This window comes from Scylla paramamosain, unplaced genomic scaffold (assembly GCF_035594125.1).
Source record: "Scylla paramamosain isolate STU-SP2022 unplaced genomic scaffold, ASM3559412v1 Contig85, whole genome shotgun sequence".
NCBI classification, from domain to species: Eukaryota; Metazoa; Arthropoda; class Malacostraca; order Decapoda; family Portunidae; genus Scylla; species Scylla paramamosain.
In genome coordinates, this window is record NW_026973750.1 from 191,936 (window position 1) to 205,429 (window position 13,494).

At 40.0% G+C, this 13,494-nt stretch overlaps 1 protein-coding gene across 4 annotated transcripts in view; it reads left to right on the forward strand.

Annotated features, from left to right (window-relative positions):
- The first annotated feature begins 2,561 nt into the window (after window positions 1-2,561).
- Window positions 2,562-13,494, forward strand: part of LOC135098828 (uncharacterized) — a 92,036-nt gene continuing 81,103 nt past the window's right edge. For 2 of the 4 annotated variants that reach the window (XM_064001224.1, XM_064001225.1), the window contains exons 1-3: window positions 5,734-5,888; window positions 8,631-8,828; window positions 11,936-12,157. In XM_064001224.1, the coding sequence (XP_063857294.1) occupies window positions 5,787-5,888; window positions 8,631-8,828; window positions 11,936-12,157 (522 nt within the window). In that variant the 5' untranslated portion in view covers window positions 5,734-5,786. Of the gene's footprint in view, window positions 3,412-5,733; window positions 5,889-5,932; window positions 6,169-8,630; window positions 8,829-11,935; window positions 12,158-13,494 lie in introns of those variants that run through there. The other 2 variants (XM_064001227.1, XM_064001228.1) reach the window with 2 other exon arrangements.

The window sequence follows — 13,494 nt, forward strand, 5'->3', positions numbered from 1 at the left end:
CACACACACCCTTCACTCAAAAACTTCAAAATTATCATGGCGACTCCTACACCAGCCTCGGAGTCCCCATCTGGGGAGGGGACCATAAATATCCCCGTCGGACTGCCTTGCTGTCGACGACCTTAAGTGTCTTGACACCCCCCTCAACTTTTTCTTCATTAACTTCTGCAACATTCGCGATCTAAGATCTAATCTTCAATCTGTAGAACACCACCTCTCCTCTTCTAAACCTCATCTTCTTTTCCTCACTGAAACTCAGGTGTCTGAGGCAACTGACAGTAGCTCCTTTTCTGTTCCCTCCTACTTTCTCTATCCTCATTTTCGATCCAAAGCTGGATGATGCGTTTATGTGCGCAATGATTTAACCTGCTCTCGTGCCCACGCTCTTGAATCTTCTGAGTTTTCCACCATCTGGCTACGACTAAAGAGTCACTCTCAAACTAAATTTATCAGTGCTGTATACCTCTCACCTAACTCCTCTGACTATAAGAAATTCTTTGACTACTTAACTTCCAAAGTGGAGCACATTCTGACCCTATTCCCTTTTGCAGAGATCTCCATTCTTGGAGACTTCAATGTTCACCACCAGCTTTGGCTTTTCTCTTCCTTCACTGACCATCCTGGTGAACTAGCCCTCAACTTTGCTATCCTCTACGACCTAGAGCAATTGGTGCAACACCCTACTCGTATTCCTGACCGTCTTGGAGATACGCCTTTTCCTGACCTCTAATCCTTCTGCTTATGCTGTCACCCTTTCTTCTCCGTTGGGCTCCTCCGATCATAATCTCATATCTGTATCTTGTCCTATCGCTCCAATCCCTCCTCAGGATTCCCCTAAGCGAAGGTGCCTCTGGCGTTTTGCCTCTGCTAGTTGGGGGGACCTCAGGAGGTATTTTGCTGATTTTCCTTGGAATGACCACTGCTTCCGTGTCAGAGACCCGTCTTTGTGTGCTGAGCACATAACAGAGGTGATAGTGTCTGACATGGAGGCGTACATTCCTCACTTTTTCTCGACCTAAACCTTCCAAACCTTGATTTAACACAGCTTGTTCTCGTGCTGTACATGATAGAGAGGTGGCCCACAAAAGGTACTTAAGCCTTCCATCACCAGAATCTCATGCACTTTATATTTCTGCCCGGAACCATGCTAAGTCTGTTTTCCAACTAGCCAAAAACTTCTTCATTAACAGAAAGTGTCAAAACCTTTCAAGATCTAACTCCCCTCGTGATTTCTGGCATCTAGCCAAAAATATCTCCAATAACTTTGCTTCTTCTTCCTTCCCTCCTTTATTTCAACCAGATTGCACCACTGCTATCACATCTATCTCTAAAGCTGAACTCTTTGCTCAAACCTTTGCTAAAGCTCTATCTTGGACGATTACGGGCTTGTTCCTCCCTCTCCTCCACCCTCTGACTACTTCATGCCACGTATTAAAATTCTTCGCAATGATGTTTTCCATGCCCTTGCTGGCCTAAACCCTCGGAAGGCTTATGGACCTGATGGGGTCCCTCCTATTGTTCTCCGAAACTGTGCCTCCTTGCTTGCACCTTGCCTGGTCAAACTTTTCAGCTCTGTCTGTCAACATCTACCTTTCCTTCTTGCTGGAAGTTTGCCTACATTCAGCCTGTTCCTAAAAAGGGTGACCGTTCTAATCCCTCAAACTACCGTCCTATTGCTTTAATCTCCTGCCTATCTAAAAATTTTGAATCTATCCTCAACAGGAAGATTCTTAAACATCTATCACTTCACAACCTTCTACCTGATCGCCAGTATGGGTTCCGTCAAGGCCGCTCTACTGGTGATCTTCTGGCTTTCCTTACTTAGTTTTGGTCATCCTCTTTTAGAGATTTTGGTGAAACTTTTGCTGTTGCCTTGGACATATCAAAAGCTTTTGATAGAGTCTGGTATAAAGCTTTGATTTCCAAACTACCCTCCTACGGCTTCTATCCTTCTCTCTGTAACTTCATCTCAAGTTTCCTTTCTGACCGTTCTATTGCTGCTGTGGTTGTGGTAGACGGTCACTGTTCTTCTCCTAAATCTATTAACAGTGGTGTTCCTCAGGGTTCTGTCCTGTCACCCACTCTCTTCTTATTATTCATTAATGATCTTCTAAACCAAACTTCTTGTCCTATCCACTCCTACGCTGATGATACCACCCTGCACTTTTCCACATCTTTTCATAGACGTCCAACCCTTCAGGAGGTAAATATTTCACGCAGGGAAGCCGCAGAACGCCCGACTTCTGATCTTTCTAAAATTTCTGATTGGGGCAGAGCAAACTTGGTATTGTTCAGTGCCTCAAAAACTCAATTCCTCCATCTGTCAGCTCGACATAACCTTCCAGACAACTAACCCCTCTTCTTCAATGACACTCAACTGTCCCCCTCTTCTACACTGCACATCCTCGGTCTGTCCTATACTTATAATCTGAACTGGAAATTTCACATCTCATCTCTAGCTAAAACAGCTTCTATGAAGTTAGGTGTTCTGAGACGTCTTCGCCAGTTGTTTCTCACCCCCCCCCCAGCTGCTAACTCTGTACAAGGGCCTTATCCATCCATGTATGGAGTATGTTTCACATGTCTGGAGGGTTTCCACTCATATTACTCTTCTAGACAGGGTGGAATCAAAAGCTTTTCGTCTCATCAACTCCTCTCCTTTAACTGACTGTCTTCAGCCTCTCTCTCACCGCAGCAATGTTGTATCTCTAGCTGTCTTCTACCGCTATTTTCACGCTAACTGCTCTTCTGATCTTGCTAACTGCATGCCTCCCCTCCTCCCGCGGCCTCGCTGCACAAGATTTTCTTCTTTCTCTTACCCCTGTTCTGTCCACCTCTCTAACGCAAGAGTTAACCAGTATTCTCAATCATTCATCCCTTTCTCTGGTAAACTCTGGAACTCCACCTGTATTTCCACCTTCCTATGACTTGAATTCTTTCAAGAGGGAGGTTTCAAGACACTTATCCATCAATTTTTGACTACTGCTTTGACACTTTTATGGGACTGGCATTTCAGTGGGCATTTTTTTTTTTTATTGGATTTTTGTTGCCCTTGGCCAGTGTCCCTCCTAAATAAAAAAAATGAAAATAAATAAAAATAAATAAATAATACTCCATACCCAGGGAAGTGACTCCTCGGCTGCGTGTGTGTGCAGTGATCCTGCTTTCCTCATTGATACAAATCACTGAGTTTCTATTTTTTTTCCTTCTTCCCACAACTATGAGAGATGCCTCCATCTGGGAGGTGAGGAGGCTGATGTGGCATTCAGCAAGGAGCTCTTCCAGCGGTGGTAGTGCACCAGACCAACGTAGCCATCGGACAGGGCCTTGAGGCGCTTGTCTGTCCAGGTTCCAGTTCCCTGTGCCGGAGGCTGCCTCTGGTTCTGGATGTCCTCTATCATCTGTGCATTGGCAAGTGTTACTCTTTCATATTATATTTGTCATGTAATCTCTTTACACCAGCAACTTACAAGTCATTAGTTGTGTTTGTATGTCTTAAGGCCTGACATGTACTAACCTGCAACAGTTCATCAGCATCTCTGTCCGTTGCTTCTGCGAGATCTTGTAATGAAATGTCAAGAAACATTAATGTCTTTAGCTTCATACCATAAAGAATGGACTTGAATTTTTTTCTGTCATTCTAGACAGACTCGGAACATTTCTGGTGATGACGTCCGTCACCAGTAAACCAGGGATCAATGTGAAAGGAATGCAATTAACTTCTTTCTTTCCTTAAATACGCAACACTTCAATGGTCATAATGAATTGAAATGCTGTTGCATGCATCTGAAGACAAGGAAGCAACACGTATATTATGAACTTGGTGAGAAATCAGTTCAAGGAAGGAAAACAGCTTAACTTTTTTTATGTGAAGGTCACTGGCCAAGGGCAACGAAAAAAAGAAAAAAAGAAATCACTGAGGTGTCGGTTCCAAAAAAAAAAAAAAAGTCAAAAGGATATTACAAAATTGGAGGATAGCTATCTTGAAACCTTCCCCTCAACAATATTCAAGTCGCTGGAAGGGGAAAATATAGAAGCAGGTAGGGAGTTCCAGAGTCTACCAGAAAAAGGAACAAATGGTTGAGGAAAGGAAGGAGAAAAACTGGCAGAGACAGGTCAGAATGCCTAACTTTAGAGAAACTGTTTTAGGTAGAGATAAAATATGAAGGTTCCAGTTCAGATTATTAGTAAGAAGAGACCAAGGATGTTCATTGTAGAAGAGGGAGACAGTTGAGTGTCAATGAAGAGAGGATAGTTACTGGGAGGTTGTGTCAAGTTGATAAGAGGAGGGACTGAGTTATTGAAGCAGTTATTGGGGCAGTTTGCTCTGCCCCAATCAAAAATATTAGTGATCAGAAGTCAGGCATTCTGTGGCATCCTCCTGTAAGTTGTTTGGTTGCTGAAGTGTTGGATGTCTGTAAAAAGACATTAAAATCTCTAAAAGAGGATGATCAAGACTCTGTAAGGAAGGCCAGAAGATCATTATGAGAGCAGCCACCACAGAACCCATACTGCCAATCAGATATAAGACTGTAAAGTGTCAGTGTGTGTGTGTGTGTGTGTGTGTGTGTGTGTGTGTGTGTGTGTGTGTGTGCGCGCGCGCGGTCAGCTCTAGTCTGAGTCAGACATGCCTGGGTCTGCTCCAAGAAAACTGAATTACAGATATAGCGGGATGAGTTGATTGAAACTATATTGTCTAATGAAAGCAGTGATTCTGAAGCAGCAGCCTGATTAAAAGATCTCCCGTTAAGCACTGCCAATGAATTAGCAGACCTAAGGCAAATTATAACAAATTATGAAACAGCTGCAGACAAGAAGTTGTCGGAAATGTAACAAAAAAGTAGACAAGCAGGCTGAAATAATCATGAAGCAGCAGTCGTTCGTCAAGCAAATTGATCATAAGGAAAGGGAAACAGTGGTGCCGGGTGTCCCAGATGAGGAAGAGGCATCTGAGTTTTTTGTTAATAAGAATAATGATGCTCCTTCCTATGTCAAAATAAGGTGTTTCAGGCTACTCTCATGTCAACCTTGCTTTATGGCCGAGTCGTGGCTAGGAGACGTATCATACTCATTCCACCAAATCTCTGAAACAGCCATGGGATATCAAGTGATTGTTCATTTAATATTTCTCTTATTTGAGTAGTCTTATTGCCAGCTGACTGGATATTTACAAAACCACACTTTAAATAGTGAATAGTAAACATGAAATTCATGATCAGTAATGGAAGCCAATTTAGTCAACTCAGTAGCGAAAGTCTTGCAACACCTAGCATTGACTGAATGGCTCTTCTGTGACATCATGGACTTGATATCTACCTCAGCGCAATAAAACTTTATCACCATGATCATGGATTGCTTTACGGACTACATTCTGATGGAAACGGTAATGCTATTTCAGTATTATCCTGTATTTGTCTTAGGTGACAAATTCCATATACCCTATGCGTATGTCATTATTATTACGGGAGTTTGACCAAGGAAGGATGGCAAATGACATAAGGGTGACAGATAATTAAGTTTTCATCACTTAGTGAAGTGAGTTCACGCTGCCATCCATATTCTTCTTAAATCTTACCATATTACTGATATAGCTTACAAAGTATCGTTGTACTATTAAACAATTTTAATATGTAATTTAGGAAATAAAACAGGCACAAAAGGATAAGAACTTGAGCGATTTGCTAAAGAAATAAGTACATTCTCCATTACTCTCCTCTACAATCAAGATCAAGATTATCAGTTTGGCGTGGCTGTGGTCTGTGGTAGCGGCACGTGTTCACCACAAAATGAGCGAAATACCTGTCAGGAGGCGATCTAGAGAGGAAAGAGAAGCTTCAAATGTAAGGAGTGGTGGTGATGGCACTGGTGTGCCTGGAGCAAGTGTCAAGGTTCGTAGGTAATACAGGTTTGATATGTGTCTCACAGTCACCGGCTCACCGGCCATTACTGCCTGGCCTGGCAGTGGCAGACTGATGCTGGTTTCTGCATAGTTGCCTTCTCTGTGGCGTTTGCAACGTGTCATCGCCACTCGCTAGTAGGGAAGGCATAAACAGTGATAGACTAGAAAACACGCATGACGTGTTTCCCTCCGGCAGCGGTAGTGTGCTGGTGGTTTGCTTCACCTCCTGCACAAGGCAGCACTGAGAGTGGCGGTGCTGGCCGAAGCAGGTACACTATTGCTGAAGAATGGTGCTGTAAAGATGAGAATGCCAGGATTTGTACTTTTCTGCATTTATTTTAGTCAATATCGGTGTATTAAATTTCGTGCTGTTATTTCAGAATCACTACAAACTCACTTCTACCATTGACCGTCGCAAAGCCTCGACAAGAATTTCCTGTTTAGGAAAGTTCCCTAGAAATTTCCCGAATCACAGGGAATTTTTCAGGGCGTTTTTTCGTTTAAAAATACGACGATTGATACATTCCTAGTTAAACTTAACCTAACTAACCCTCTAACCAAGTGGTTCTTAACCCGGGGGCCATAGCTAGAATTTAGGGGTGGACATAGCAGGCTGTTACAAATTATACATTTCTAAATTATATTAGGAATCTGAATTATTAAGAAAAAAAAAAAAAGACTTGCATCACTCAGTCCTAGCAGCAAAAAAAATTCTATCAAATACAAAATAATAATGACTCAGCTTTGAGAACACCTTTGCTTTATTAGAAATTTAACAATTTCATTGTAATAATATAGTTCCTTAATTTGCATTTACCAGTAAGATTATTATAATTTTACCTCTCAGTCCACTGCCAAGTTAGGCCCACAAAATGACTTCCAACAAGGTTTTAGAAGCAAGAGATCTTGCTTAACTGAGTGATACACTCACAAATTTATACTGGAATCCTTGGGAAGAGATGAAACTATGGATGCAGTCCACCTTGACTTTGCCAAGCCATATGACGAGTAGATGCAGTCCACCTTGACTTTGCCAAGGCATGTGACAACTTACACCACCAGATCCTCCTGCAAAAACTGTCTCAACATGGAATGAAGGGCAAAATAAGATGGTAGATCCAATCCTTTCTAATAGGAAGGTATCAAGTAACATGTGCAAGGAGCAGCATCAAGAAGGATACACTATAACAAGTGGAGTCCCCCAAGGTAGTGTTATGGGACCAATCCTCTTTGTTATGATTAATGACCAACACAGACATATGAAGCTCACTCCTGTCTTTTACGGATGACATCCAAATTTTCAGCCTCACACATCACAGAGATGACATGTCAAAGTTACAAGAAGACTGAGAAAATCTGGACAGAAGTGAATAATGTGAAACTAAATGAAGAAAAATTTGAGGTCAATAAGGTCAATAAGTTTTGCAGTAACAACACTTTCAACACCTCTTAAGAAAGACCAAATGGCACAAGCAGAAAACAAAACACAAGTCAGACTTAAGATGCCTCCTTTACTGTCACACAGAAAAATAGCTGCAAAGTGCAGACAATTAATGGGGTATATACTGAGAACATTTAGCACAAGAGGCAACACAGCCATGATCACTCTGTGGAAATGAGTAACCTTACCTCACACTGACTACTGCTCCCAATTCTTGGCCCTTCACAAACAAAACACATTGACACAGAGGGAGTGCAAAAAACATTCACCTTCTGTATAAGAATATCTGAGGAACAAGACGAACAAAGAAGAAAATTAATTGCTTGGCAAGACAGAAAATGCAATTTATACCCAGTAGAAAGAAGAATAGCGAGATATTGAATTATACATACCTGGAAAGTAATTGAAAACCAAATTGTCTGACCCAGAAACATGCACCCACTTAGAAGAAGCAAGAACAGGAAGAAAGTGTGCCTAGTCTCACCTTCCTTCAAACTGCCCCTCAAGAACCAGAACCCTCCAGTGCAGCAGTGTTTCAAGGAGGAACCTGTACCTATTTGCCTGCCTCCCACCATATAAGTCCATAACCATAGGTGGGAGTTAGTGGTTATCTGATAATTATCTTTCCATAAGTCCATAACCATAGGTGGGAGTTAGCGGTTATCTGATAATTATCTTTCCTGCGTTATCGATTCTTTGTTATCGCCGATACTTTTGCTTCAAACTAGCAACAATTGATAATTTTAGTTTTTGGAATATGAGCATGTTGAAGTTTTAGACTTTCAAAATCAAACCATATTTGGGGACCAGCATCTCTCTCTCTCTCTCTCTCTCTCTTCTCCCTTGGCTGGTGACCCTACAAAAAAAGTAGTTACTGTACTTAAAGCAGTACTTTACATTAGTGAAGAGAGGATAAACATTGAGTTTTATTTTTTATTCTAAGATTTTTTTTTTTTTTTTAAGGTAAAGATAAAAAATATAGATTTGGATTTATTGATTTTATTATTTAAAATATCAATATCATTATTATTAGTATTGGAGTTTTGGATTTATCGATTTATCTGTTATCATCTCATCGGGCAATAAATTTATCACCAGTAACTGATCATCAGTTATTGCTGGTAAGGTTATTGTTAAGGTTATTGTTATCAGTATGTTGGTTATCGTGATAAATCTTTTCATTACCGTGCCCAGCTCTGTCCATACGTCAGGGAGTGAATACAGGAAACTTAGAGAGGTGGTGTGGTTTGCTGTGGTCTTACTCTGGGTAACCTTTTGAACCTCTTACAGGTGGGAGAAGACTATGGATCAGACCTTTTTAAGTCTGATGATGATGATGATGGCTGTGATTATGTCCAGCCCACAGACAGCAGCAGCAATGATGAATCAAGTGATAAGTGTGCAAGAAATCCTCCCTGTGGCTCCACAGTGCCTGCCATGACCAGGGTGCCTCAGGAAGCAACTACTTTTTCAGTGGTCCCAGTCTTGGTAAATAGTTTTTGATGATTTTTTACCACTACTAATCATTCTAAAGCATTCTATGACAAAATACATAGGAAGAATAGCCAGCATATCATCAGTGCCCAGAGGCCATGATATAACTCCAAAATTAACTACATATTTGAGTGAAGGGAACAACAGAACAGTGTCCTGAGTAATTGTTAGGTTTGACACACTCAGTATGGCACAACCCACTGGTGGGTCCTGAGTAACTGTTAGGCTTGACACACTCAGTATGGCAGGACTCACTGGTGGGTCCTGAGTAACTGTTAGGTTTGACACACTCAGTACAGCACTGGTGGGTCCTGAGTAACTTAGGCTTGACATGCTCAGTACAGCACGACCCACTGGTGGGTCCTAAGTGACTGTTAGGCTTGACATAGTCAATATGGCAGGACCCACTGTTGGGTCCTGAGTAACTGTTAGGCTTGACACAGTACAGCTGGTGGTCAGTATCACTGGTTGGTCCTGAGTAACTGTTAGGCTTGACACACTCAGTACAGCACAACCCACTGGTTGGTCCTGAGTAACTGTTAGGCTTGACACACTCAGTATGGCAGGACCCACTGGTGGGTCCTGGTATACTAGCCAGGTTTGCAATGTGACCCACCAGTGGGTTGTAGTTCAGTGATCATATACTTTTGTTACAAAGCAATGTCAATGAAATATGTAGAATACTCAAATTATTGTACAAACACCAAGTGCTTGAATTGTTAAAGAACTCATTTGTAGATGTTACCATTAAATTCATAATTACCATTAAATTCATAATTGAAATTATATTGATGTATTGGTGTCATTCTGTAGCAGCTGACGCATCTCTTTGTTAATATTCATTTTGGCACTTTATCTGCTTCTAGATAATGTTGCCCTCTTGGGGATTCCCCAGTACTTGCTGCCTTCTGCCTGGCTGTAAGTTTTCAATAGAGTCAGTTATGAGTGACAGTATGAGACTCTTGAAAACACAGTAATGAGAGTGGCTTATGAGAAAAGTACTTGTTACAGATTGTCTAAACCTTTAGTACTGGAGTAACAGTAAGCAACTTTACTGCAATTTTCACATACTATTTATTTATTTATTTTTATTTATTTGTTTATTTATTTTATTTTTATTTATTTTATTTATTTATTTATTTATTTTTTATTTATTTATTTATTTTTTCAGGCTGTGTAGTAGCCTGACATCTGGTCTGAAGCACCTAGCCTTTTCTTAGTTTTGTTGTGGTCTACAAAACTTTTTGGTTTTACAATTTGATCTCCATATCCTGATGTTTTACTAGTTGGTATTAACATGTCATTATATTCTGGGGTAGAGGACAATGTGATAACACTCCTCTTATCTTTTCAATGAAACACTTTGACCCTTTTATCATTTTGCATTTAGATTATTTCCCCTTTATTTATTTGTCCTTTTGCAACCTTATTTGAAAGTCCTGCCCAAGAAGAATGACCTGTGCCACAAAGATGTGTCTTTTGTGACAACAAGTCCTCTGAAGTATATAAATTGTCACTGTACAATGTCATACTCACATCAAGCAGAGGTGTCATCACTCTGACAGTTGTTGTGTCTATAGCACCTAAATGTTGCCATCTGTCATCTTTCCCACAGTGCTTCTCATAGTTCCATATATATCTATCAGCATTACACTGTTTGAACAATTTTCAAGTTTTTAATCAATGAGATGCTTCGCTTTATATATTTTGTGTCTGCATGTGCAAAAGCTTTAAAGAAGCACAAATGCCTAAGAAAAGTTGAAACTAGTCCCAATTCACAGCAGTGGGGTCATCACTAACATGTAATGTTTTAACCTCTTTGACATGATGACACAGTATACGCATTATTTCATCTCTGATAACATATGTGAGAGACAAGCATACTGCGTCATGGTCATTTGAGTGTGTGTGTGTGTGTGTGTGTGTGTGTGTGTGTGTGTGTTTCATGTGAAACTATTTCAGTCTTGCACCAACAGTACATCTCTGTTTCATTGTATGAATATTGTATAAATATTGTATAAATAATGATGAATATCATTGTATAAATAATGATGAACATTTTTTATATATTTCTTTTTCAACCAGCTCCTCCCTATATCTCTGTTATCTCCCCTTCACCCTCCATTATGTAGTATCTTGCTCTTTTCTCTCCCTTCCTCCTCACAAGCATTCACAAGAAAAGTGGTGGGATGGGTGGTGGGAAAGAGTGTGACAAAGCAAAATGTTTGGCAACAGTCGTGTTTTGCTTTTGTACTATTATTATAATACTGGTACATATTTCTATTTGTTATTATTTCACTCATTGCCAAAATATTATAGTATAATTTAGCAGATGACAACTTCTTCACACATGCAAGTTGGCCATCTCTCTCTCTCTCTCTCTCTCTCTCTCTCTCTCTCTCTCTCTCTCTCTCTCTCTCTCTCTCTCTCTCTCTCTCTCTCTCTCTCTCTCTCTCTCTCTCTCTCTCTTGCTGTGTAAGGCACAATGGAATCATTGGTTAAATAGTATGTTATTATTCTTATACATAGTATGTTATAATTATGTTTAGTTTTGTGAATATCAGTGGTGGAGTCTTAAAGCTTGCCACGTGCGTGGAAATCCCAGATATGACGTGTGGCATGTGTTTTGACTAGCTGTACCAAAGAAGTTAATGCAAATTGCATCTAATGCTGGGGGTTGGTTTGTTTCCAAGTCATAGTCTAACACAAGGAACTTAAAATCTGATGCAGGAATGGGTCACAACAATCTGCACTGGCAGCCACACTGAACATGTAAAGTAACTAGATTTCTGTTCATTCTAGGTATTTCTTTGTTTTGTATTACTGTTATTTTCAGTTGAGGCATCTTGCATCAATTGTTAAATTTTGGTTTTATCAATTTATCTTTTATCACCTCAATGGGCGATAAATTTTTCACCATTTATCAATTACTGGTTATCACTGATAAGGTCATCGTTATCGATTTATTGGTGATTGTGATAAGTCTTTTTGTTATTGTGCCCTGCTATATCCATGATGTCAAGGAGTGAATACAGGCAACTTCAAGAGGTGGTGTGGTTTTCTGTGGTCCTACTCTGGGTAACATTCTGAACCTCTTACAGGTGAGAGAAGATTGTGGATCAGACCTTTTTGAGTCTGATGATGATGTGGCTGACCATAATTATGTCCAGCCCTCACAATTCACCAACAGCAATGACTTCAGGTGGTCACTGGAGCTGCTTCACACTGCCATCCGCGAGCACCGGTGGGACAATGCCTTCAGGTTCCTGCCGTGTGTCATCACCCACACAGCACCACATCTTCCCCTGGAGTTCCTGTTGCGGGTGTGTGTCCTGTTTTACCTGTAGATTCTCTGTTGTGGATGTACTTGTGTGTATTCCTCTCTTTCAGGGTGGCACAAGCTGTCTTAACTGAAGTGTGTGGATATATAACTCATGCCTTTTCTTATATTAGTCTAGTGACCTTTTGCAGTCACCTTATTTTCTTACATTATTTATTCTTTAGGGTAGTTATTACACAACACTGTAGTTGAAATAATGATTCATAGGTTCTTTATATTTTATAAATCGTTAGTAAGCCTGAGGAGTTATTTTTCTGATTCTCCTTGGAATGACTACCGCTTCTGTGCCAAAAACCCATCCTTGTGTGCTGAGCGCATAACAGAGGTGATACAGAGGTTTTATTGTAGGGATGTATCGATGTATCATAAATTGCAACTTAACACAGTATTCCATCAACTATCATGGGCTCACCTATCTCGCCTTCAGTACATTCTGGATTTTTCTGGCTAATATGTGCAAATTTATATCATGGGTTTCTGCAGCCGATAGGTATTTATATTTTTGAGGTTTTAATTATTTCTCTGATGAAATAAGCATTTTCTAGACCAAAAAATTTTTGAATTAGTAAATGAATATAAAAATACAGTACAGTACTGGGCTATATAACTCATTAATTAAAATATATTAAAAGAAAATATGTAGTGTATCGTAGAAGAGTAAACAAAGAATTGCACATACTGTATGGAAAACGAAACTCAGGAGGTGTAGGGTGTGGCTAGTTTCTGTTGTGTGATCTTGTTTCAAGCCCTACGATGTCCAAACATTCTGTACCTTCCAAGGCTTTGGCAGTGAACCCAAGTGTCACAGGAAGATGCTTACTATAGCAGAGAAGGTGAGAATCCTTGACATGCTTAAAGAAGGGAGAAGATATGCAAATGTAGGCCACCATTACAGCATCAATGAATCTAGTGTTCCCTACATCAAGAAGGAAAAGAAATATAATGGAGAGTTTATAAAAACTTAAATCTATAATAATAATAATAATAAAAATGAAATATATATACAAATTATAAAAATAATGAAAAAAATGCAAGTACAGTACTGTTCTTACTTCGCAGATTTTCGCCTGTGATGGGGTTTTGGAATGTAACACCCATGATAGTTGAGGGATTATCGTATACATCAGTTATATGGTCCAACATAATATATGTACTTTAAGTTATACACAGAACAGTAACAGTTCATTATAATCTAAACATACAAAGAAAGAATACTATAAATAAGACCACTCATCTCATAATCATCCCTTTTAGCAAGTAAAGTTTCCATTGTGGTGATCCCATATTGTTGCCTGAGCACAGCTGATTTTGAACACTGTT